The sequence below is a fragment of the Stylophora pistillata genome, chromosome 9 (assembly GCF_964205215.1).
Source record: "Stylophora pistillata chromosome 9, jaStyPist1.2, whole genome shotgun sequence".
NCBI lineage: Eukaryota > Metazoa > Cnidaria > Anthozoa > Scleractinia > Pocilloporidae > Stylophora > Stylophora pistillata.
Window position 1 is genome coordinate 16,680,879 of NC_142527.1, and position 23,858 is coordinate 16,704,736.

General features: G+C 38.0%; 1 protein-coding gene and 2 pseudogenes across 1 annotated transcript in view; 1 reads left to right on the plus strand and 2 right to left on the minus strand.

The window, feature by feature from the left end:
* Positions 1 to 108: 108 nt before the first annotated feature.
* LOC111326084 (periodic tryptophan protein 2 homolog) overlaps positions 109 to 23,858 on the plus strand; it is a 29,452-nt gene continuing 5,702 nt past the window's right edge. The window contains exons 1-15 of the mRNA XM_088734181.1: positions 109 to 309; positions 403 to 515; positions 1,337 to 1,431; positions 2,425 to 2,524; positions 3,376 to 3,519; positions 8,562 to 8,697; positions 9,820 to 9,919; positions 11,449 to 11,485; positions 13,092 to 13,232; positions 14,162 to 14,369; positions 15,804 to 15,952; positions 16,895 to 17,042; positions 18,777 to 18,927; positions 19,532 to 19,712; positions 21,261 to 21,354. Coding sequence (XP_088590307.1) covers positions 256 to 309; positions 403 to 515; positions 1,337 to 1,431; positions 2,425 to 2,524; positions 3,376 to 3,519; positions 8,562 to 8,697; positions 9,820 to 9,919; positions 11,449 to 11,485; positions 13,092 to 13,232; positions 14,162 to 14,369; positions 15,804 to 15,952; positions 16,895 to 17,042; positions 18,777 to 18,927; positions 19,532 to 19,712; positions 21,261 to 21,354 — 1,851 coding nt within the window. The 5' untranslated portion in view covers positions 109 to 255. The remainder of the gene's footprint in view (positions 310 to 402; positions 516 to 1,336; positions 1,432 to 2,424; positions 2,525 to 3,375; positions 3,520 to 8,561; positions 8,698 to 9,819; positions 9,920 to 11,448; positions 11,486 to 13,091; positions 13,233 to 14,161; positions 14,370 to 15,803; positions 15,953 to 16,894; positions 17,043 to 18,776; positions 18,928 to 19,531; positions 19,713 to 21,260; positions 21,355 to 23,858) is intronic.
* LOC148723560 (uncharacterized) lies at positions 4,405 to 6,117 on the minus strand (annotated as a pseudogene).
* On the minus strand, positions 6,515 to 7,793 carry LOC148723561 (uncharacterized; annotated as a pseudogene).

Consider the following 23,858-nt stretch of genomic DNA (forward strand, 5'->3'; position numbering starts at 1 on the left):
CAAGTTTGTTCACGTCTTCTTAACAGCAGGCAAAAAGTGTGGCAGCCGTTACAGTATTGATAAAGAAAATTCACGCTCATTATCAAGAGCAAACGTAACAAAGGTTTGGGGTAGATAGATAGATAGAAACTTTATTAACGTGTCAAAGAAACTTCTAGTTTGGGAGATATACCATATGTTGTTCCTTACAAAGCCGGGGATAGCCGTTCGAGCGAAGACTGGTAACTAAGTTACTTGACACATTTTCATGGCCATATGCATTTTAGTGTATCCCCACGTGGAACAATTGTCATGGCGCTTTCCTTCAAGGTAATTAATAAGTTATCAAAGGTTGTGAAATAGTCATACTTATGTATTTGGTCATTGAAAAAATATTCGTAGCTCTAATTCATGTGTGTTAAGTTTTCAAATATATTAGGCTCCGTCTATCGACAAGGTAACGTGGTGTTCAGTGCTGATGGCGATTATGTTGTGAGTCCAGTGGGTAACAGAGCATCGGTCTTTGATCTTAAAAAGTAAGTTTTAGTATGAATTTTTAAAATCACAAACACAGAAATATTTTGTTCCATCAATTTTTGGCAGTGGTGTAAAATTGAGTTTAAATTCTTACTTCTAATGCCAAAACACTTTGGTTTTGTGATGTAAACAGACATTCTACAAGGCTTTGTAGATCATTCGTGTCCTTTATTTTCCCTTGCTTTCTATCGATCTTGTAAGTAAAGTGTTTTCTAACTTTGTTTTTTAATCAGTTTACATTCTCTCTTAAAATGACTGAATAATGCTTGTCCTCTTCAGGGGATAAGGTTGATTTGATATGTATACCTTATGGAGCTGTGTTCGTGGTGTGACAGCAAAGGGTTGTCTTTTCAACTCAGAATTTCATCTACATAGCTAACACAGCAGCAGTATGTTGAAACGAGATACAATGAAATATATGAAGTTCATATATTGAACTGCGGTATTAGATATGTATGATGCACGATCCTCGCAGTAGATAGCGCTATTTAAGCAATAGCGAAAATCAGACCTAAAAATCTGACCTGCACGGGACTCGAACCACTGACCTCTGCGATACTAGTGCAGCGCTCTACCAATTGAGCTAACAAGCCAACTGGGAGCAGGCCGTTAAGTTGATTCGTAATAAACCCGTGAAAGTGATAAATCAGATACAATAACTCTCCTGCATCTATTAACCCGTCCCCTGCATCTATTAATTAGTTAATTTGGCTAGGCAGGGTTCTCATGTGGCATTTATTTAGGGGTAGCATTTATTCATGTGTGGCTTTTATTCCAAACTCATAGATTTATATGGCTTTTGTACCATTACCTTTAATAGTAACAAATCATGGACTCTTCCTTTTGAAAACCAGAAGAACATATCAAGGATTAGTTTGTCTCCAGATGGCAGGATAATTATCGCAGTTGATGAAGGTTAGTATGTGTACAATACAAAGAAAGTATACTACTCTAAATCATGGCCTTTCAGAATTAGCTTTTTCTTTCCCCCTCTCCTTTGTTTTGATAATGTGTAGCCTCTCGTATGAAACTTACATCAAATGAAAGCAAAGATGTAGTAGTGCATTGCGAAAAGGGAAAGGGACTCAAAAGTTAGGTGTAGCTTCTCAGTAATGGAACAGTAAACGAAATAAAACAAGGTAATGTCACGAAGAGTGATTTTTGCTCAGTGATTTTCAGCTGATATGAATGAAATCATGTGAAAATTCCATCATAAAAATGCTAAGAAGTCAAAGTGTATTGCAAAGTTAAAAGTGCGTACAAATACAGTGAAGTTTACTAGATAGATAGATAGATAGCCTTTATTTTAAAACGATGAGTGTTAAAGCTACATGAGCTTGGGGGGTTGTTTGCATTGAACTAATCACTAAACGTGCTAAAAACTAAAACCTAAGGGTATGTAGAGAACGTGTAAACTTTAATAAACCAGGGGTGCTTACGAATGTGGAATTGTAGACATAAATTTAAATATATACAAAATATAAAGTCAACTTTTTTAAAATAACAAGTGGATGTAGACATTATCTTAAAACTGAATTCATTAAAATTAACTAGAGATTTAAGTATCCTCTCTTTGTTTGTAGAAATTTTTAGTTTTTTTGGGTATTTAAGCTTTACATACAACACACCTTCTTCACTCATGGTCAAAAGTCAACTGTACAACAACATAACAATTCATCATGCTTACAAACATGCTCTTTCCTTAAGAGACAAAAACCTTAGCTTTCATTTGGTGTAAGTTTCACATGAGAGGGTACATGTTACCAAAAAGTCAATTCGCATGGTGGCGAGTTTTGTGGTGGTGAGTTTGCTACGGTGGTAAATTGCCCAGATACTGAACTGTGTAACCATGTTTTGAGTCAATTCGTACTTGTAAAGGCGATGGTGACTTTTTATATTTAATTACAGATGGACAGTGCCTCCTAGCAAATTTGAAAGCTAAGACTGTCCTTCATCGTTTCAATTTCAAAAAGCCTGTTTTTGATCTGAAGTTCAGTCCATGTGGAAGGTAAGTGCTAAGCTTCCAGAGGAAGCTGAAGGAATGTGACTGATTGACTGCAGTTTTTTCTGTTATACAGAACATGCTGTTTATATTTTTTTGCACCCCTATGGTTGAGAGTAGCAGAAAATCAAATATCAAGTTTGAGAGTTTATTTTGATATTTCTTGATGATCATTGTCACTTCTCACTTAAAGGCCTGAAAATTGGCCAAAATCTATCAACCCTAACCAACAGGCAAAGGGTGTCTAAAGAATCAGAAATTTTGCCTTCACTAGCTCATTGAACCACTTCATGTGCTCGTGTAGATGCCTATGATGGTGGTTGTCTTCTTATATATGACTTTCTTCTATTGTATTTTACTCTTGGTTGTCCATTTTTAAATTTATGTGAAATATACCTGAGGAAGCCATTGAAGGTCTTGGCCCACTCTAGGCTTTTTCTCCCCAGTTTTTGTATACAACATTTTTGTATTTCTCTTTGATATACAAATATTAATATTACTCTCCTCAACTGTGACATTTTGTTTAATAGTGAGCTGACCAATAACATTTAAGCAATGAATGGTCACATAACCAAATAGGACCTGAGCAGCTCCTGCCTGTCAACCATCATGCCTTGTGGGGTTGCTTACGAGGCATTCATTAAATTTAGTTTGGTAATAGTGAAGTGGTATATCTGGACTAAACAAGGATAATTCAATAGAGATGTGTATAATTATCTGTGGTTTAAGTGATTGTTGGCTCTAACAGAATCTGATTGGTATGTCACCTAGTTTGAATCTGCCTTTGCAAAAAGACTATTGTAAAGGAAATCCAGTCTTCAAAAATTGACAGACCTGTGATCTTGCTTTTTTGATAGGTTTATAGCAGTAACACATGGGAAGCATATCAAAGTTTGGCATGCTCCAGACCAAAGTAAAGAGTTTGCACCCTTCTCTATTCACCAAACTTACACAGGTCTCTATGATGATGCTATTTGTATTGACTGGGCGTCAGACTCAAGGTACTGTAACTAATTGCAAAAAATTGCAAAATAATTGTAGATTGTGCTAGGCTACAAAGTAGCTGAAGTACAATCAGAATTCTACTATTGTTGCACGAAGAATTCACTAATTGGTCTTGGCCCTAAATAAATAAAAATACCAAAGTCATTAAAAGCAAAAATAATTGGCACAGAAGAGATTTTCCCCAAAAGGACAGTCATACCATATATGGTCCAAGCAATCCCATAAGCCTAAGTATCAGTATCAAACTGGTGGCCATTGAGCTTTGCCACAACAAGATAAACATTTTGTTTATTTCCTTTAAACTGCATAACACAAGGCAACAATAATCCTGGAACCAGTAAACAAAATGAGTCCAATCTGTAATGAAATAAAAGGACTAGTACAATGAATATATGAAGTTCATATATTTTGAACTGCAGTTGTAGATATGTATGATGCACGATCCTTGCAGTAGAGAGTGCTATTTATGCAATAGCAAAAATCAGACCTGAAAAAAATCAGGCCTGTACAGGATTCGAACCACTGACCTCTGTGATACTAGTGCAGCACAGTACACCCTCTGGAAGAAACTGCACAAATGCCAAGTCCAAGGCATGCAAATCAGACTGTTGCTTGGCACTTGTTAGTGCAAGTAACATTGCACACTTCCTTGAGAGACGTTAGAGTTCTAAGTTACTGCTAATAGGCCACTTCTCGAACAGGCTAGTAACCAGAGAAACTTCCCAAGTGCTAGAATAACGGGGTTTAAATGGGCTCTTATTGAATACCCCTTTCATGAAGCTACACACAATTTTATGTTGGCCCAAGGGAGTTCTATCCAAGGGTGGAACTGTAGAGCTAATAGCTGATCTGTAAGTATTAATTGTAGAGTACTGTTTACCTTATTCAAACAACTCTGTGAGAAAGTGAACTAAATCACTTACTGCTGGTCGAAAGTTATCAACCTGTTGTTGGTGACACCAGCAACACCACTTAGCCCAACAGGACTTGTACTGAGCATTCGTTGATCTGCGTTAGGCAGAGAGGAGAATATTGGTAGCTTCTTTTGATAGGCCTTCTGAAGAGAGGTGATCCCTGAGACTCTCCATCCTGCTAGAGGCAGGGAGTTATTGATGATCAGGGGATGTTTGTTCCCCAGTGGGTCTAACAGTAGGTTGTTGTGAATTGGAAGCAATACTGGATTGCTTGTTAACAACTGTAGAAGGTGGGGGTACCATGCCTGCACTGGCCACACCGGGCAAACAATCAACAGTGTGGCTCCTTCGACGCTTATTTTCTTCAGACATTTGCTGATCAAGTTGAAAGGGGGGAAGGTGTAGGCATTCTCCTCCCTCCAAGGCTGAACTAGGGCATCGAACTGTTCTGCTAGAGGATCTGGCAGATAACTGTAGAATCTCTCCAGCTGAGCATTGTTCCTGTTGGCAAAAAGGCCTATTGTAAAAGGACCAAAACTCTGATTCAGAACTTTGAACACTTCTGAATTGAGCTTCCAGTCTGCTGCATCTGGCTTTGCTCGAGACTCTGCATCTGTTACGACATTCAGTCAACCTGGAATGTGCTCTGCTCGAAGGGTGATTTTCTTGTTGAGACACCATTCCCAGAGGGTACGAGCATGTTTGTCTAGCACACCCTGTTTGGCTTCCCCCATTTTATTTAGATAAGCTGTGGCTGATGTATTGTCCATTTGCATAAGGACCCGATTATTGTTCAGGGATTTGGTGAAGGCGTTGATTGCATAGGTGGCTGCAAGCAGCTCCAGGCAATTTATGTGAAGTGAGGATTCATGGAGGGACCAGGTTCCCCTTGTGTCTATCCTGTTGCACACAGCCCCCCAGCCCGACCCTGAAGCATCTGACTGGATCAGGATGTTGGAGAGGAGGGGTTTCACAAGCCTGGTGTTGGCTGTGGGTAGGTTGTTTTATTCCAGGTCTAACAAGGTCTCAACATCTAGAATTACCTTCTGATGAAGGGGAACTCTCTGGATGTCTAAGGAGTTCTTCTGGTGTTGAAGTGCTCTGTAATGAAGTGGAGCCTGGAATACAGCTGCCTCTGCTGCTATCATTTTGCCAATTAAGTGTGCTAGGTCTGACTGTGAGGCAGTCTTGGAACTTAGAAATCTTCTGCAATCGTTCTGAAGGCTCACAACCTTGTTGTCTGGAAGGGAGAAGCTCATGTGTATAGAGCTGACTAGAACACCTAGGAATTCCATTTCCTGTGAAGGGAAAAGAATAGATTTTTCCATGTTCATAGTAAACCCCAGATTTTCCAGCAGGTGGATCGTTAGAGAGGCATCTCTCAGAGCTCCCTCTCCGAGAATTCAGGATTAGTATGTCGTCTATGTAGATGCATATCCATAGTCCCAGTCTTCTCACAAAAGCCACCAGGGGCTTCAGCACTTTGGTGAAGACCCACGGTGCTGATGTGAGACCGAATGGTAAGCATTTGAACTGGTAGGTTACATTCTGAAACTGAAAGCAAAGTAACTTCTGGTGTTCCGGGTGGATGGGAACAGCAAAGTATGCGTCTTTGAGGTCGATCTTGCACATAAAGTCTTGAGGACGAAGAATGTCTGCAACCATCTTCAAGTCCTCCATCTTGAAATGATAATGGTGCACAAAAGAATTCAGTGAATATAGGTTTATCACTGGGCGTTGCCCTCCTGCTCTCTTTTCCACAAGGAAAAGGTTGCTGTAAAAGAGTTTCCTGTGGTGAGGGACACTTGCTATGGCTTTCTTGTCTAAGAGGCTGATAATCTCGTCCTCTACTAGGGCAAGCTGACTGGGATTCAAGTGATGAGGGAGGGCAGTCTTAACTGTCTGTGACTCCCTGTTAGTTCTAGCCTGTGACCCCTTATGGTGTTGAGGGTCCACTGGTCTGATGTTAAGAGTTCCCAATTCTGGAGAAAATACTTTAGCCTCCCTACCCTCGGAATGTTCTCCAAATTGATGTAAGCAAAGGGAAGAGGGGAAGGTGAATGAGTAGACAGAAGGCTTACCTCTGTTTCTCCTGTGTGTAGTTCTTGTTGGGAGCTTGCACGGACTGCTTGTTGGACTTCTGTCCAAATGTGAGCCTTTGATCGTCCCCCCCCCCCCCAGGTAAGGCTTTCCTTGGGAGGGGGCCCTCTGAAAAGGCTGGTTATTATTGTAAGGCTTTTTTTTTTTTTTAATTTTGACTGCCTTGATTTCCAGAAGGCAAACGGGCTGAGTGAGAGGAATGGTCATCGTGCCCTTGAGTGTTTGATGAACTGTTGCCACTACCAGAATTCTTTCTGCTTGCATTTTTCTTAATCTGAGGCTGGATGGCTTTGGAAACTTTTTCAGCCAGTTCACCAACAAAGTTAAGTTCCTTGGCTTTAGATTCACCAAAGAGGAACTTCTGCATAGAATCAGAGTGTTTACCGAGCTCAGTGATGTCGGTAATATGTGTAGACTTAACAATATCCCGACGTCTATGTTTGTTTACAGTTGCCACAGCATGCCCCAGCAAGCTTAGGCTCTTGAGAACCAAGTTAATTGCCTCACCGACCTGTACGACCTGTGGGTCCTTCTTTAAGTGTTGGAGAAGGATGCAAAGTGGACCCGCTGCGTCTATATAGTTTCTCTGCATCACTTGGAGATCTTGTTCCCAGCAAAGACTAGCTAGAGACTGCTTACCTTGAATAAGGACAAGCCATTTGTCAAGTTCCGGCATGTGGAGAGCGGGAACATCGGGCTTGGGGAACTGTTTGACGAGCTCGTTGTGTGCTTTGTCCTCCATACATGAACGGAAATAAATATCAATTATTTTCTTGAGGTCATTGTTGATGTTCCACATACAATATTAAGTATTCGTAGAGCCCAAAGGTGGTGGAATCTTATCAACCACTGTCACTTTCGAAGCATGTTTCTTAGCTTCCTCTTTTGCCGCCAATAATGCCGAGGCAAAGGGATCTTTAGAAACATCTGAAACCTTAGCGACTTGGTTTAAAGGTTCCTTATCTGCAGCTTGGTGCTGCAATGCTCAGCTGACTTGCAGGGTAGGGTCGCTTTCGGCTGGCTAGCTGTTGGGTGGAAATTAGGCAGGAAACCGTTCAATGACAAACAGGTTTCTTGCAAGGCTGACTGATCCTGAGAGGCAACAGTTAGTTCACCATCTTCCAGCGTAAAATCGCCATGAAACGATCCCCTTGGGGATGCAGGTGTCTCATCATCAGGTTCCAAGCCCGTAGGCTCGTGATGAGATAAGGTTCATCATCCATGATCGCCAAAATTCTCAACACAAAACACTGCAAATCAAATTTCTTCACGCAAAGTGAAAATGGCCACCAGTTTGGTACTGATGCTTAGGTTTATGGGATTGCTTGGACGATATATGGTATGACTGTCCTTTTGGGGAAAATCTCTTCGTGCCAATTATTTTTGCTTTTAATGACTTTGGTATTTTTATATATTTAGGGCCAAGACCAATTAGTGAATTTGGAGTGCAACATGCTATAGAATTGCTATTTGAATAAGTGTATATATTTATAATTCAAAGACATACAAGTGTTATAATTCTAACCAGTCACCGATAACTGACCTAAGTAATAGTGCTAACTTTCCTAAGTTATGAGAGAAAGAATCAGTTTCTTTAGTTCGTTTCAATGAAATGTGACTCCTTTATAACTGGTGCCAAATTTCGATCAGTGGTGACTATCACAGAACATTCTACTGCATTTAGACTATCTCCATGCTTGCTGGTTCAGCAACCGCTCAGGACTATCTTTCACCTTTCTTTTTTTTATTGCATTTGCTTGTTTGTCCACCACAGTCATTCAACTCATTCTATGCATTCAATCCATTCTCCCCTCAGGTTACAATATTCAGTAGTTTTATCGTTACCATGCGTAAATACCCAAGCTACATATGTCCAGCCATAGACAATCGACCATAAATAGTTTTAAAGAGCTTGTTGTCCATTCAAGAGAGTTGTCAGTCTTGCATGTAGAGAGTTAATTTGTAGTAAAGTTACTGAAAAATGGTAATTGATATCTATGTCTAAGTTCTATTTTTGTGGATAGGTTTTTTGTGGTTGGCAGTAGAGACATGACTGGTCGCATCTTTTCATTATTTCCTGTGAAGAATTTTGTCCCAGTCACACTGTCAGGACATCGAAATACTGTAATAGGTTGTTATTTTGAAAACAAATGCTTAGATGTATCCTTTTTACCCACTCCAACTACAGAATTTATGTTTCAGATAATACAGTTTGACTCCCTCTGGAAAGGGCATTGAAAAAATGAATTTTAAGGTGTTCGATAGTATTCTCAGCCAAACTTTGTATACCATGTCAATAACATAATCTAAAATTGCAAAAATTTAAATATACCTAAGAAAAATTTGCATTTTCAATGAAGATGCAATTTCTCCATAGGTATATTTTGCAATTAGCTTGGTGTGTAAAAACTGATGGAGTACCCTTAGAGTTTCACCATCAAAGGATTGGATGAAAATGCCATAGTCTTAGATTTCTCAGAGCATGTTTCACCCCCCTCCCCCCTGTAAATGGCTGAGGGGGGAATCATTGTTGGAAAGAGAAGAAATGAAACAAGTTTTGTAGAAAGAATGGGTGTTGCTTTGTTTCAACAAGAGAAGATCCCCAAGTGTTTCTTTTCCCTTTAAGATACTTAAAGAGTGGAACTCTAGTTTTGACGGGAATGAGTCCATAATCTATTTTTAAGCCAAAACTTCCCTGGCAATGCTCAAAGTAAATCCATAGTAAGTTGTTTCACACAAAGTATGAAAGGAAAGTTTTGTTTGACCATTTCTAATGCTCAAGCCTTAGTGGCCTTTATTATTAAGTTGCTCATGATTTTATGTTTAACATAAACTGGCAAAAGTCTGTTATGGAAATATCTCTGAAAAAGTGTTGTAAAGGAGAAATCAAAATCAAAAAGGTAAAATTCAAAATCAAGAAACTTACTTTTGAAATTGATTACTCCTCACGGGAACATGGATGTAAGTCTATCAGATCATTTTAGCAGATGGCTATACACCTCCATTACTTTTGAATACCAGTGCTAGTAATTTTTTTGTCTTCAGTTGATTTCATACCTTACCTTGTGTTCTATCTCTATAAGGATGATATCATCTGTGCTGTTTAGCTCACAGTGTGTGTTTTATATACTGACAGATCTACTTAACACAAAGTACATTAAGTCACGTTTCTGCAAAGAACTCTAAGAGAATCAGTTGTTGAGTTTATTTTTAGCTGTGTGTGGTCAAATTATCTTAGAGAATATGATATTTGATGGTTGGTACTTGACATGATTAAACAAGACGTACACAGTGAGTCGTGATGGGGCGCTATTTATTTGGAAGTGCCATGGATGCATCAAGGATTCACAAGTTTCTCTTGGTGAAACAGATTTCAAACAAGGTAATAGCTAGTCTGATCCTCACTTCTAGATGTTAGTAAGCAGTAATCCTGAGACCTGTAAAGGAAACCTGTCGATTAACTTTCGGTAAAAGTTTCATAGGGGAAATCAACCTCAAAAAAGAGTGCTCTATTATCCCTTTAACGCCCAAGATCTGATTGTTAATTCTCCCCTCTAGCTACTATACATTTCCTTGTAAATCAGTTTTGAGAATTAGATGTTGAATCAAGATTACAACTTCTACCTGATAAGTTTGAGTATTCTCATGACCCATTTGCTGAATATTGTATGAATAGTATAGGGAGAAATTACATGATAATCACTTTTGGGAGTTTAGTATGAAGATTGCAATGTACAATATAATTTGAACTCAGCAATTTTGAATAATTTCATACAGATGTTCTGATAATTTGATATATTTAAATGATTACATTGAAGGATGTCATTTTAGATCAATATTTTATGTCAATTTCACTGTGCAGGTGAATCTTTTTTACCCATCACTTAATTTAATATTTATTTGTCTCCACATGTATTGCCTCATATTGAAATTATATCCTGGGAGGAAGTGGGAAGTAGTTATAAATCAGCTGTAGATGCATGCTTGCATGAATATTCCAATTGACATTACTTAAGATTTCCTGAGATAACCATCTGATTAATTTTCAATTTTCATCCTTATCCGAAATTAATCACATCCACTTGAGTCAGGTGATATTTTCACACTCAATGGTCATTAGGACTTCTGGTCATAATGTTGGTTTATCTTGTCAGTTTTTTCTTATCCTATGCAATTCAATCTTAGCTGAGTAGTTATTGAGGTATTAACAATTTTCCTGACTAAATGTAAGCCATTGTTAAAGAGTGCTCCAGTTACTTAGTTGACTAGACAACACATTTGTTGATCATCCATCATATTATCAATCTAAATTATTTCTATGAACCAGCTTTCTGTAATTTGTGAAACAAACAAAACAAGATGAAAATCTGTAATTTGTGAAATAGAAATATTAAAAGAAAAATCGCAAACATGCCTGAAACTCAAGAAAACTAAGGAGCTTACATATTTCAACATCTGCAACATTTTTTCAGCCAGGAAAGTGTTATGTATACAAATACATGATTTATGTAAATTAATATATACAGTACAGCTAGCTAGAGTGGCAGCTCATATTACAAATTACATTATTTTGCTCATTATGGTTTAAAGGTGCCACTGACTTCCACATAGACAACACATTGATTTATTCACAGATGTAGTGAAGATTTGGCAAATTACTGATTTTTATTTCGCAAATTAAAGATTTCTATTTATTATGCAAATCTTGAACAGATTTTTGTGTGACAAATTACAGCTTTCTATTTATTTTGCAAATTATTGATTTCTATTTTGCAAATCACTGATTTATAACAGGCAGATCGTTAACAAATTTCTACATTGCAAATTATAGATTTTCATTTTATTTCATTCTCTTTATGATTATCTAAACCAGCATGGTGATGCATAGTTTTAATTTCCCTGTTTTTGCAGGCGATGAAAATTCTCTTCGGTGGAAAAAGCAGACTAAGTAAGTAAGATCCCATTTTGAATAACTTTTTCCTTTTTTCGGTTCAACACAGATTTGGGGATTGACTATAATTAAGGAGTATTTGTCTGGGTTTACCCACACTGAGTCAGGATCTGTTGTTTGTGGGTTTGTTTGTTAAACTTTGTGGGTAATTCATTTGATTTTTAATAAACATTCAGGCACATGGTTTCACAAGTGGGTGTGGAATTATTAATTTTCCACAAGCATAGGTGGCCCCCATATTGCATGTAGATGCAAAAACATTGTGATTACTTAAAGGCAGAATAATGTAGATATTAATTAATTTTGTGGAACTGCCTAAAGGGTTAGTTGAATGCTTCAACTAACCTAAAGGATTTCAAGTAAGTTCATTGTTTTTTGCATGAAAAGCAATTTGCTGGTGTGCAAGTGAATACCAATTTTCTAAGCTTGGGCATATAAAATGATTAGATCCTCCAAACTGTACTCTCTGTTAACTTATTGGTTAAGCTTGAGTCATGCCTGAGAGGCAGGAATGATAACACTTGGGACAAATTGCTGTAGTCCAACATATTAGTACAAAAAGTGACATGGGACTTGCAACCAGTATATTTTTCCATATTGTCTGTATAATGGTGTATGCCTTCCCTTTTCCTCGCTCTCTCAAATTAATTTTGAGATTTATTTAGAGTTCAAGATTGTTTAGAGGAAAGGGGCTGCTTCTAAATTGAATGAAAAATTTTTTATTCATGACAGTTAATGAAAGGACTCCGTCAACAACCTTATCCAAGTTCCAAATACCTTTGTTATTGATTTTCATGTAACTGCACCATTAGAAGTGGTCTAGTTCCTGTGTAGGAAAGTTGTGTTCTGGCAATAATGTGCTCTTATTATCCAACTACACCTAGACAAGTACAAATAACACCATAGACAAGTACAAATATCACGCGGTATTTGTACTCGTCTATTGTAGTACCGGTTAAACAGGTTTTCTCGCATCACGCAAGTAGATTGTATTGGATTGTAGTTATGAAAAAAAAAAAAAAAGTGGCAGACAATTTGAATCATATTTCCGACGACGAAGAGTCAGAATGGCTGGCAAATATAGGTCCAAGTTGATTAGATGAATCGAACAAAGAATAACAGCTTGACTACCATAAAATTTCTTCATTTAATGAAGAAAATAGAAACAGCGACACAACAACGCACCAATTCCGTTCCGCTTCGCATACTTCTGTCACGCACTCCCTGTAAATAAATATCCGTGAAATTCGCCCACACTGAAATAGCAGTTTGGCGTGTTGGATAGTAAATAACTTATTAGACATTTTGTTGTGTAGTATCGCTGAGTATTTTTACTCGTTATTTGTATTTTGATAGGGCTCGTCAAAATACGGCACAACTCTTAATAATACTCAGCGATACTTCACAACAAAACATGTAATAAGATATATCTATTGTGCCTAACAAATTATATGCCTTTGAAACCTCTGTTTCCTATTTTCAGATCATGTTGAGCTATGAAATTAGATATACATTTTTTGTTTATAGATAGATGGGCTTTCCTTAGTCAAGATAAAATGAAAAGCCTAATGTGTACTTCATTGCATTATTTTATTGATTATAGGCACTATTACAATCAGGGTGGCTCTGCTGAACTGACAACGACTGCATTTCACAAGGCCTCCCATCTCTTAATAGCTGGATTTTCCACTGGCTTGTTCACACTGCATGAAGTGCCAGACTTTATTCTTATCCACACCCTAAGGTATTTAAAAGTTCTGTCTATTCATCTTATGAAGTGTATACAAGTATGCAGTTAATGAAATGAGTGAAAGTGGGATACAGTTGGTTCAATTAACGCTTAAATGTGCATTATTTTGTGAGTTGTAAGTAGTCCTGTGGTCAGTGCGCTAGACTCTGGGTCAGATGGCCTGGGTTCAAGTCCTGGCCGGGGCTTGACGTTGTGTCCTTAAGCAAGATGCTTCACTCACATTGCTTCATCTTCTCGGATCGGACGTAAAGCTGTCTCCTGCATCTATCAATTAGTTAATTTCGGCAGGGGACGTTAAGGAACCCACATCACGAGATTGCTGTGATGTGGTCTGGCCTGTTTACTGGGAATGGAGGGAGGGGGCATCTGTAAAATTTCTTCTTTATTTATTGTAAACTGCTGCTGGCAGTCTGGAAAAGTCCCCCGCACAGTGTTGTAAAGCGCATTAGAGCATTCCATGGAAATGCGCTATAGAAATCGATATATTATTATTATTATTATTATTATTATATTATTTTCATAACACATTTAGATTTTAAAAGTGTCCTGTAAGTCTCCTGCACATTGTTGTAAAGTGCATTAGAGCATTCCATGGAAATGTGCTATAGAAATCTATATATATTATTATTATTATTACTATTATTATTATTATTATTATTATTATTATTATTATTATTTTCATAAAACATTTAAACTTTAAAAGTGTTCTGTACATGGCTGTCTTCAGAAATAATTATTTTCATTGTGAGGTGTAATTAGGCTTAAGTGGTTCTGGCCTTAGTAGAAACCCCTTCTACCATCTTTAGATTGACACATTCATCTTTTCAAGAAAATGTAACTTGTTTTAGGTGAGAAATTTTCAGTAATCATGGAGGTTACTCTAAGAATTCTCTTTGATTATTGTAATTAACTTATTTTCACAGCATTTCACAACAGGCCATTGAAACAGTGGCTGTCAATAATAGTGGTGAATGGCTTGCATTTGGATGTAGTAACATGGGTCAGTTGTTGGTTTGGGAATGGCAAAGTGAAACATACATATTGAAACAGCAAGGTCACTACCATAATATGAACACTATGTGTTATTCCCAAGATGGACACGTTGTTGCAACTGGAGGTGATGATGGCAAGGTTAGTCCTCTCCTTTTTCCATCATTTGCAATAGTACAAGTTGATATTTAAGATTACTGGTAAGCTATCTGTGCTTCTGCTCCTACTCCCATGCTCTGCTCCTGCTCCCGCTCCCATGCTCTGCTCCTGCTCCCATGCTCTGCTCCTGCTCCCATGCTCTGCTCCTGCTCCTATGCTCTGCTCCAGACCTGCTCCCGTGCTCTGCTCCAGACCTTCTCCCATGCTCTGCTCCAGACCTGCTCCCATGCTCTGCTCCTGCCACCATGCTCTGCTCCTGCTCCCATGCTCTGCTCCTGCTCCCATGCTCTGCTCCTGCTCCCATGCTCTGCTCCTGCTCCCATGCTCTGCTCCTTCTCCCATGCTCTGCTCCTGCTCCCATGCTCTCCTCCTGGAGAGCATAGGGTATCAGCCATGGACCTCCACCAGACTCTATTTTTGGAAGTTTTCTTTATTGCTTCCCTCCAGGTGATATTCTTACCAGCAAACTTGTCTTCTACAGATTGCTTGCAGGACTGATTTGGACAGCCTCATATTCTGGAGCCCCAAGGGTTTCATTATTTTATAGGCAGTATGGCTGTTATTACTTGCAGGCTTCTGGAGTGTACATGTAGGCCCTACCATTCCCATTTTCTTCAGTCAGTACTTTGGTCTATACAGCTTTGTTGTGTCATTTCCCATAGGTCTTTATTTGAAATCACCTCTGGCCATTAGATATTCTGAATCTGCCATAAATACTCATTGTTGAATGTCTGAAATTTCTTGGTTGGTAGTTTTGTCCACCTCCATGTTTCCAAGCATTATAAAAAGACAGGTTTGTACTGAAAATACTGAGCTTTGTTCACAATCCGAAGACTTGCATAACCATTAAGAATGGCAATTGTGCTTTCTCAATCCTGTCTGATGTGTCCTTGTCAGTTGCACCAGTTTATTTGATAGCACTTCCAAAATATGTGACTAAGACACTTTCAACTTGCTCTTGACATTCCAAACTTAAAGATTCCTGTTGTCTCACATCAATTTATTTGCATCTCCTTTGTTTTCTGGATGTTGATTTTGAACCCCACCTGTCTGCCAATCTTCTGTAATCTTTCTCCTTTCACTTTCATATTGGTCTGTGGGTGAGGTAGCACATTCAGCAAATCCTAGTCTTTCAGGCATTGGGTCAATGTCCACTTGGGTTCCTTTATTTTCAGGCCACCTCTCTACTGTTCTGTGGTTGCATTGAATGCTTGTATACCTGTTATCAAGATACTCCCCCAAAATCAAATCACATGTATTTTGTTTCTGATTCCTCTGTTACTAACTGTGTGCAAGTTTGTTCTTACTTCTCTCACCTGATTGTTAAATAGAGACATATTCAGACCCCTGTTTATTTCCCTTGTACTCATTGTCAGCATTTCCAGGTTTTAATCATTTGTTTGTTTTCAATTTTAGGTTAAACTGTGGAACATGATGTCAGGTTTCTGTTTTGTCACATTTAATGAACACGGCTGTGCTGTCACAGGTGTTGTTTTTACACCAAGCAGTCAAGTACTGTTAAGTTGTTCCTTGGATGGTACTGTCAGAGCATTCGATCTCAACAGGTACACTTTAAATCACCCTCTATGATATGGGACCCCTAACCCTAACCCCAAGCAATAGTTTTTTTTCTCTTTTTTTTTGGACATTATTGTAGTTTAAATGCAAGGAAAATACAAATTCAAGATATGTATACATGTACAATTCATCTTTGGATAATTATTGTCCACAGAGATGTGAATTTCATAGGGCTGGAAGCTGGAAAAGTCAGGTCATTCTAAACCAGGCCTAAATATGACAAGTGTCCTCCTCTTTTTCAATCATGAATCATGACAAAAGGTTCTTTTTCCTTTTTCTTTCTTTTTTTTCCCATGGCCGTTTATGATAAGGTTACCTATATATTCAGTCATCACTAATTTCTTTGGTATTTATAGTGTCACTTTCAAGTTATGTCAGTGGTGCCACAAGGATTTGGTGTTAAATCAAACAAATTTTGCAGTTGATATTTTTTGCCCTTCTTTGTCACCTATCTTCTTGACATTGTTTTGATGTTTAAGGAGAATCAGCTAGTTACTTCAGGGAGTGTGGCCAAAATAAAATTAATATCTTGTTATTTAATTGCAGTTCTTAACAACAAGAAATCATTCTCAAATGTTTCAGGAATACAGTAGATAACTACAATATGAATCCTTAGCCTCTTTGGATGTTCCTCATCCATTACAAAATTGTTCAATTTTTAATGTCAACATTGACTAAACTTGTTTCATTGAGTGAAAAAATTGTCAAAAAATTCTCTCCTAAAAAAGTACAATAAATTGATATGAGAAAGTTGAGAAATTAAAGTATGAAATGTAGATCTTTATGTCAATGCACATTAACATGCCTGAAACTCAAGAAAATCAAAGAGTTAGTGTCAGTTCCATATTCCCAGCAAAGCATTTTTTGGACAAAAGTAAATCAGTGTGGATATTTTACTAACTGAAGGAATATGTTCATTTTCCCACAAGATATCGAAACTTCCGTACATTTACCTCACCCCAAGCAGTTCAATTTTCATGTTTGAGTGTAGACAGTAGTGGGGAAGTTGTCTGTGCTGGATCTCTTGACACATTTGAGATCTTTGTTTGGAGTGTCAAGACTGCACGTCTTACTGAGGTATGTTACTGGCTGATCAATGTACAAATTAGAAGGGTTGTAGGGAGCAGCTGTTCTAACTCAACCTGAGGTCAGATCTCGTCAGCACTGAGAATGACTTAAGAATTTCCCAGAAATGTGCATTATTATTAAAATATGGTATTAAAACTGTTGAGTCCTCTCTCAAAAGTTCTGATGTGTATGCTGTTTTCCATACTCTTTATGAAATTTAAATGCACCAGACTAACTTATTTTTATAAAGCTGGAGGTTTAAAACTTAACATGGCATTTGACAAAGGGACTCAGATCTATGAACTGGAGTGGCAGAAAACTAAAAAGTTGCAAGTCTTCTACACATACAGGTTATAGCTGAGGGTTGGAAAAGGGGCCCTTTTTGCATTTTACAAACTGACTTTAGAGAAATTCATGCATCACATTTATAAAAGGAAAAATTTCAAATCTCTCTCCTTGGAAATCTTGAGGTTTTTGCCAAATGAAAGAAAATTTCATAGGTCACGCATTTCAGGAGGTCATAGTATTAATCAAGCCTCGCCCTGGTTCATAAATTCATGAACTATGCTCTCCTTTCTGTAAGATTCATACATCACATATTAATTTTGGCCTTAATCATGTGTCACATAATATAAAACCTTTGCCCACCCTCTTAGCTTTTTACATGTCCTCTCTTATGTAAGATGGCCAAAACGGTCGAGGTAAGAACAAAAGATCTGAGGGAAGATTTACAAGTTTAATGCACAGCAAATAAATGCAACGGTACAATAAAAAAACGGGAACGAGTGACACTAAACAATAAATAAGAAAACAAAGTTCCAATGAGCTAAATCATGTAACAAGATTAAAATGAATTAGGAGAAAGTACTTAACAGTAAAGGATAACCTACAGACAGAAATAATTCAGTAAAGAAAGGAAACAAACAAAGTACTTGAAAACAGGAAATTGTGTGACAGAAACTATCAAAAATAGTGATTGCTACATCAAGCATGAATTCAACAAAGATTACAAGCTAGGCTTAATATTACAACTTGAGCTAATACAGTATAAAACAGTGAAAGGAGAAAATGAAATTACTAGTGTATTGAAAACACAGGAATCATAGCAACAATGAATTGGAAGCAGGTAAGCAAAATATTACAGCTGCTAAAACGAAAACAATTGTAGTTCATATAGCAGAGAAATTACATGCTGTGCGACAAAGGTCAGAGTAAATAAATAAGATACAGTAGTAAGATAAAAAGAGTATGTGGCTAAACTAAGCAAATTCTAACCCGAAAATCACTACAAAAATACAAATGGAAACAACTATATGCTGAGCTTAGGGCTCAAACAAACATAAAATACTGAAACACACCAAAAGCTAGTATAGCTTAGAATCCGCTTTAAGGCACTCTCAGGAAGGCAACAAATCAACTGAACTCACCGAGCAAACAGTTGTAACTTATAGTAAAATACAGGAAAAGGTAAAAATAACTTAAAACCAAATTTGGGCTAGGAGCGATTAATTAAACAGGAATTACCTAAGGGAAATCGGCAATTAAAGGAATAATACAATTAACACATTACTAACACAATTAACACATTACTAACATTACTGACAAATCGCTAAAATTCCATAAAATAAAACAAACAGAACAAACATGTTTTAAGTAGGAAATAAGCCTAAGTGACTCTGTCACACTTAAATGTACACTGTAACATGTTTAACAAATGAATGTAATTTGATTATTCCTTAAAAGGTTCTTTCTGGACATGAAGGACCTATTTCTGGACTAGTTTTTTGCCCATCACAACCACTACTTATATCAGGATCCTGGGACAAAACTGTTAGGCTCTGGAATATGTTTGATAGTAAAGTTTCATGGGAAACCCTTTGTGTGGAATCTGATGGTTAGTAGTAAATTATTACCCACTCAAAAAACTATATGATCTTGACAGATTTATGCTAGCAGTTTGGCAATTTACATTCATTTGACAACCAAAATGACCTCACATAATTAGTTAACTCTAGCTTTAGTTACTTGAACCATCAGTGCAAAAAATTGAAGCCACTATCCAAAAGTGAATCATGTTTTAGGAAAACTGTGAAAAAGAAGAATCTTCCAATCAATTGTCTGTCATGCAAAAAGAGGCATTGATTCTTATGGGGTAAAATGTTTTTGTACTTGTGGTCACTGTTGGGCTTAAAATTAAGAGCTGACTTTTCTCTCTGATCTCCAACCAGAATATGGCCTCACTTTCCAAGGGTCAAGGCCTAAAAAGAAGGGCAATGGACACTTGTCATAACCCATACAAACAGTTCTATTTTGTCACATTGTAACTTTTTGTTGTGTTCATCAGATTTTAATGAATATTTTCAAAAACTTGATTTTCGTTGTTTGGAAAAAAATCCTAGACTTGGACCTTTCATCTGTTGAACAATGATATAATTCAAAATATCTGTAAAAGAAGAACCAATAGCTTAAGGAGTTTGTCTTTTTTGTCTTGTAAACAGTTTCAACTGTGTGTGTGAGTCCTGATGGCACTCAGGTGGCCGTTGCTTCATTGGATTGCCGTATCACATTTTTTGACATAAGAGGAGGAGTTGAAATAGGAACAGTGGAAGGGCATAGGGACCTTGCTCTTGGAAGAAAAGCTTCAGATAAGATTACAGCAAAGTCTATGGCCTCTTCAAAGTAATGAGCATTGTACACTTTGTAAGACATTGTTATTGCGTTTACGGCGACCAAAATCTAAATTCTCAAGTTCAAGGGCATGTCGCTCCAAAACACGGTTAACGAGGTGTTTGGGACTATTTTACTGATCGAAATGATGAACCAAAGTTGACTGTTTGCACAAATCTTTATTCTTGAAAGGCAATTGACAACGAACCACAATCAATGACAAAAATAACGATTATTCTCACAGTCAATCAATCTATCGAATGATCGATCCTAAACTGAAATAACAATACAACGAAGTTCTATCAGTCTAATGAAAAGCTGCGGAATACATAATCAAAGAATCGCGTGTCAAATAACGTCTATAATGAAATTAACAATACAAGTAAAACAGAACAAAAGTTTCGAAACAAATTAAAAGAATTTTGGTGGCTGATAAACAGCCCATTGTTCTATCTAAATGATGGGCGTTCACTGACTCACAAATTGGCACGAATTTGGCCTTTAAATCTTAAATACATAGAGATGATTGCAATATTTGTTTGTATATTGTCGCCCAACACTGAAAAGACTGGAAAGGAAAAACAAAGTTACAAAGGTACTCACATATCGGTCCTGCTTGTGCCAGAGGTTGAGAAAACGAAAGGGCAAAAGTTTACCAACACTATTCAAAACTTTTGAAGAACTGCTTAAAGGGATGCTAAACTTGCCTTTTATATGCGCATGGTGACACTGAAAGGTCCGATTACAAAACCAATAGAAATAAGATCATTTTGAAATTGGTGAACTAATCAATAATCAATCAAAAAATGAGCCTTCTGGCTAATGTTCTTAACAATTGTGTAACATGTTCCTTCCTGTAATGAATCTTCCCTAGCTTGAAATCTTTATAAAACAGTTTTTCGGTGCCTGAAATCTCTTTTGATATTAATGTTAATCAAGGGTTAAGCCATTGAGATTGAATATTGCCAAGATAGAAGATATTGAAAAAAAAGTAGTGATAGCAACAGCAAAATATAATTGAATTTTTTGGTGACAGTTTCAACAGACTTAATAAATAACAGAAAATTAGTGTTTGAGCTTCCAAAATCTGGCTTAAAAAGTCGAAATACTATTTTGATGTCACAAAATTACTGTTTGCCAGAGAGTTTGTCTGGAAAGAGAACCAAATTTTCTCCTGAAAAGAAAATTTTGGGAATTGCATGACACCAAGCAGTGTTCTCAACCAGCTGATAATGTTCACTTATGCCCACAGATTTAAAAGTACTAAATTCAGAGTGAAAACAACAAAATTATGACTTTGATTGTGAAATGAAATTATGACTTTCATTTCATGTTGATGTACTTGCATACATAGCTCAAGCATAAATTGATGTGCTCTGTACTTGCATACATAGCTCAAGCATAAATTTATGTGCTCTGTAGAATAGTGATTATGCTGACAGAAGAATATAAAATGTATTAACGTCTAGGAGACATAAGTTTGAAACAACACAATGTGATTAAGTCATTTTTACAGTTGAGAAGTATTTTAAGTAGTAATTTCATGGCCATTCACACCAGATACTTCACCAGTCTAAGCTACAGTGCTGATGGAAAATGTGTCCTTGCGGGCGGGAGATCAAAGCGTGTCTGTCTGTATCATGTCAGTCAAAAGGTCAGTACCTGACTTCTATAACTTTTCCTTTGTGATCTTTATACTTAAATTTTCCTTTGAAATATTTTCATATCAATAGCTTTAATTTCTTATCTTTTAATTTATTACCTACATAGCTATTTTGAATTAATTGTTATTAGGTACCGGTAGGTCAATTGGAGGGTTTTGAAAGCCTGACATGAATAATGCACATCATTTTTTTTTTCAGAGTTAAAGGAAAAAATCACATTAAAGTATCATTTTCAAAAACTTTGCAAATTCAGACATACTTTTTGTAAAACAATTATATAATTGTTTATGATACAATTTCATTCACGTGAGTGCTTATGAGCAGCACATGACATTGGGAGCTCCACATGTTTTTGCCTATTTCTCATTAATTCTTGATTGGACTCTCCTCCATCTTCAAGCCACAGCCCTATTTACGTCCTGCTATGGCTTTTTGCTATTCCAGACAAATTTTACAGTCTATTTCGTTGCCCATCGCTATCTCAAGATTGGACCCCGGTGTATGGCGGTGATTAATTCACTTTGGCATCTCGAGGGTGAAACCTACTTGGTGTGGAACTCGTGGTGGTCGAAGGAGATCATGCACTCCTCCTTCCTCTACCACTTTCCTGCATCGTACTAATAATTTCTGCACCATTCCTTCTCTGGAATCAACATTTTGTTCACCAACGGTTTGGAAATTTACCGGAAAGACGTGATTTGCATATTCCTCCTCCGTCTCAATTAAATATTCAACTTGACACCTTTCCCATCGGCTTGATAAACAATCAACCTGTCACGGCAATCGGATCGCAAAATCGCCATCACACCTCAAGTACGGCACCCCGAGGCCGTAATCCGTCCAATATCTCTGTGTCAAACTGTCGACCGCGACGAGAGAAACACAAGTTTGGCATGAACATCTTACTAGCAAACACACAGCTGTTAGCGCCTAAAATCGACGAAGTGTGATCTGTGATGTTGGACGTAAAGCCTGATTTAGGTTTCTTTACAGAAACTTGGTTACGTCAGACCATCAGTGACAGCCAAGTTAATATTCCTGGTTACTCGTTTCCATGGTGGTGTAGGACTTTACATCCATGATTCCATCAAATTTAAACCGCTCGATAAATTTTCAGACCCTGATTTTGAGTCACTTTGGGTGTGGCTTAGGCCAAGGAGGCTGCCTAGAGGATTCCCCTGCCTGGTTGCTGGTACTGTCTACCACCCACAGTTAGGTGTTAACAATAGTGGTATGCTTAACCACCTTACTACTACACTGACTGACATTGTGGGCCAGTATCCCGGTTGTGGTATACTCATGTGTGGTGATTTTAATCAGTTGAGCCTTAGCCGCTTCATATCGCAGTTCAAGTTGAAGCACATTATTGATAAGCCAGCAAGAGGCGATAAGATACTGGACCTCATTTTGACCAACTTGTCACATACATATCATGAGAACGTTGTTTACATCCTGCCACTGTTTGGTCTTTCAGATCATATCGTGGTCATCCTCCGCACTAAAAAGAGGCCATCCTGCGCTGGGCCTAGCAGCAAGTTAATTTCAAGGCGTGACACACATGCTAGTAGGAAAGCCGAACTAGGACAGTTCTTTTCAGCTGTTGATTGGTCCATTTTGGATTCTGCCCCTAACAATGATGATCGCTCTAGACAACTGTGTGACACCATCACTGCAGGACTGGACGCTATCATGCCCGCAGTGAAATCTGAGGTTCATCTTAATGACCCTCCGTGGATTACTCCTGAATTTAAGACTCTAATCGCCAAGCGTCAGCAAGCTTTTATGTCTGGGGATTTAGCCAGCTTTCGTCACCTTCGAAATACTGTTAACCAGGAGCAGAAAACTCTTCGTGAGAGGTTTTTTGCTTCTAAAGTTGAACATCTAAAGAACACCAAGCCCTCCCAATGGTGGGGGGAGGTCAAGTGTATCGCTGGGATGACCCATGCGTCAGGTTCTTACAGTCTGCATTCGCTACTCCACGTTGAGGGACTGGATCACCATCTTCCAGACTGTGATGTCGCTATCAATTCTGCCTTCCTGGACCAAATGTAGTCTTTTTTGCCACTCCATGCTACTCCACCCTTCGAAGCGAACTCAGCGGTGGTAACCATTTCTGAGGTCGATGTTTTGATCATAATCAGAAAGTTGAACCCCCGCAAGGCTGCGGGTCCCGATGGGATACCTAGTTGGGTGTTTAGGGAATATGCTGACTGTATAGCTCAGCCAGTGACTTCCATCCTTAATTGTAGCTTTGCTGAGCAACAACTTCCCCATCTTGGAAGCTGGCGGATGTGGTACCCATTCCTAAACAGTAACCTGTCAAAGTAATCAACAAGCACTTACGACCCATTTCCCTCACACCAATAATTTCCAAATTAGCCGAAGAATTCATGGTATCTGTGTTCATCGGTCTGGCTGTGTTGAAAATTATCGATCCCGACCAGTTTGGAGCCTTACCAAAATCCTCCACGGCCCTAGCTCTGACGTCCATGCT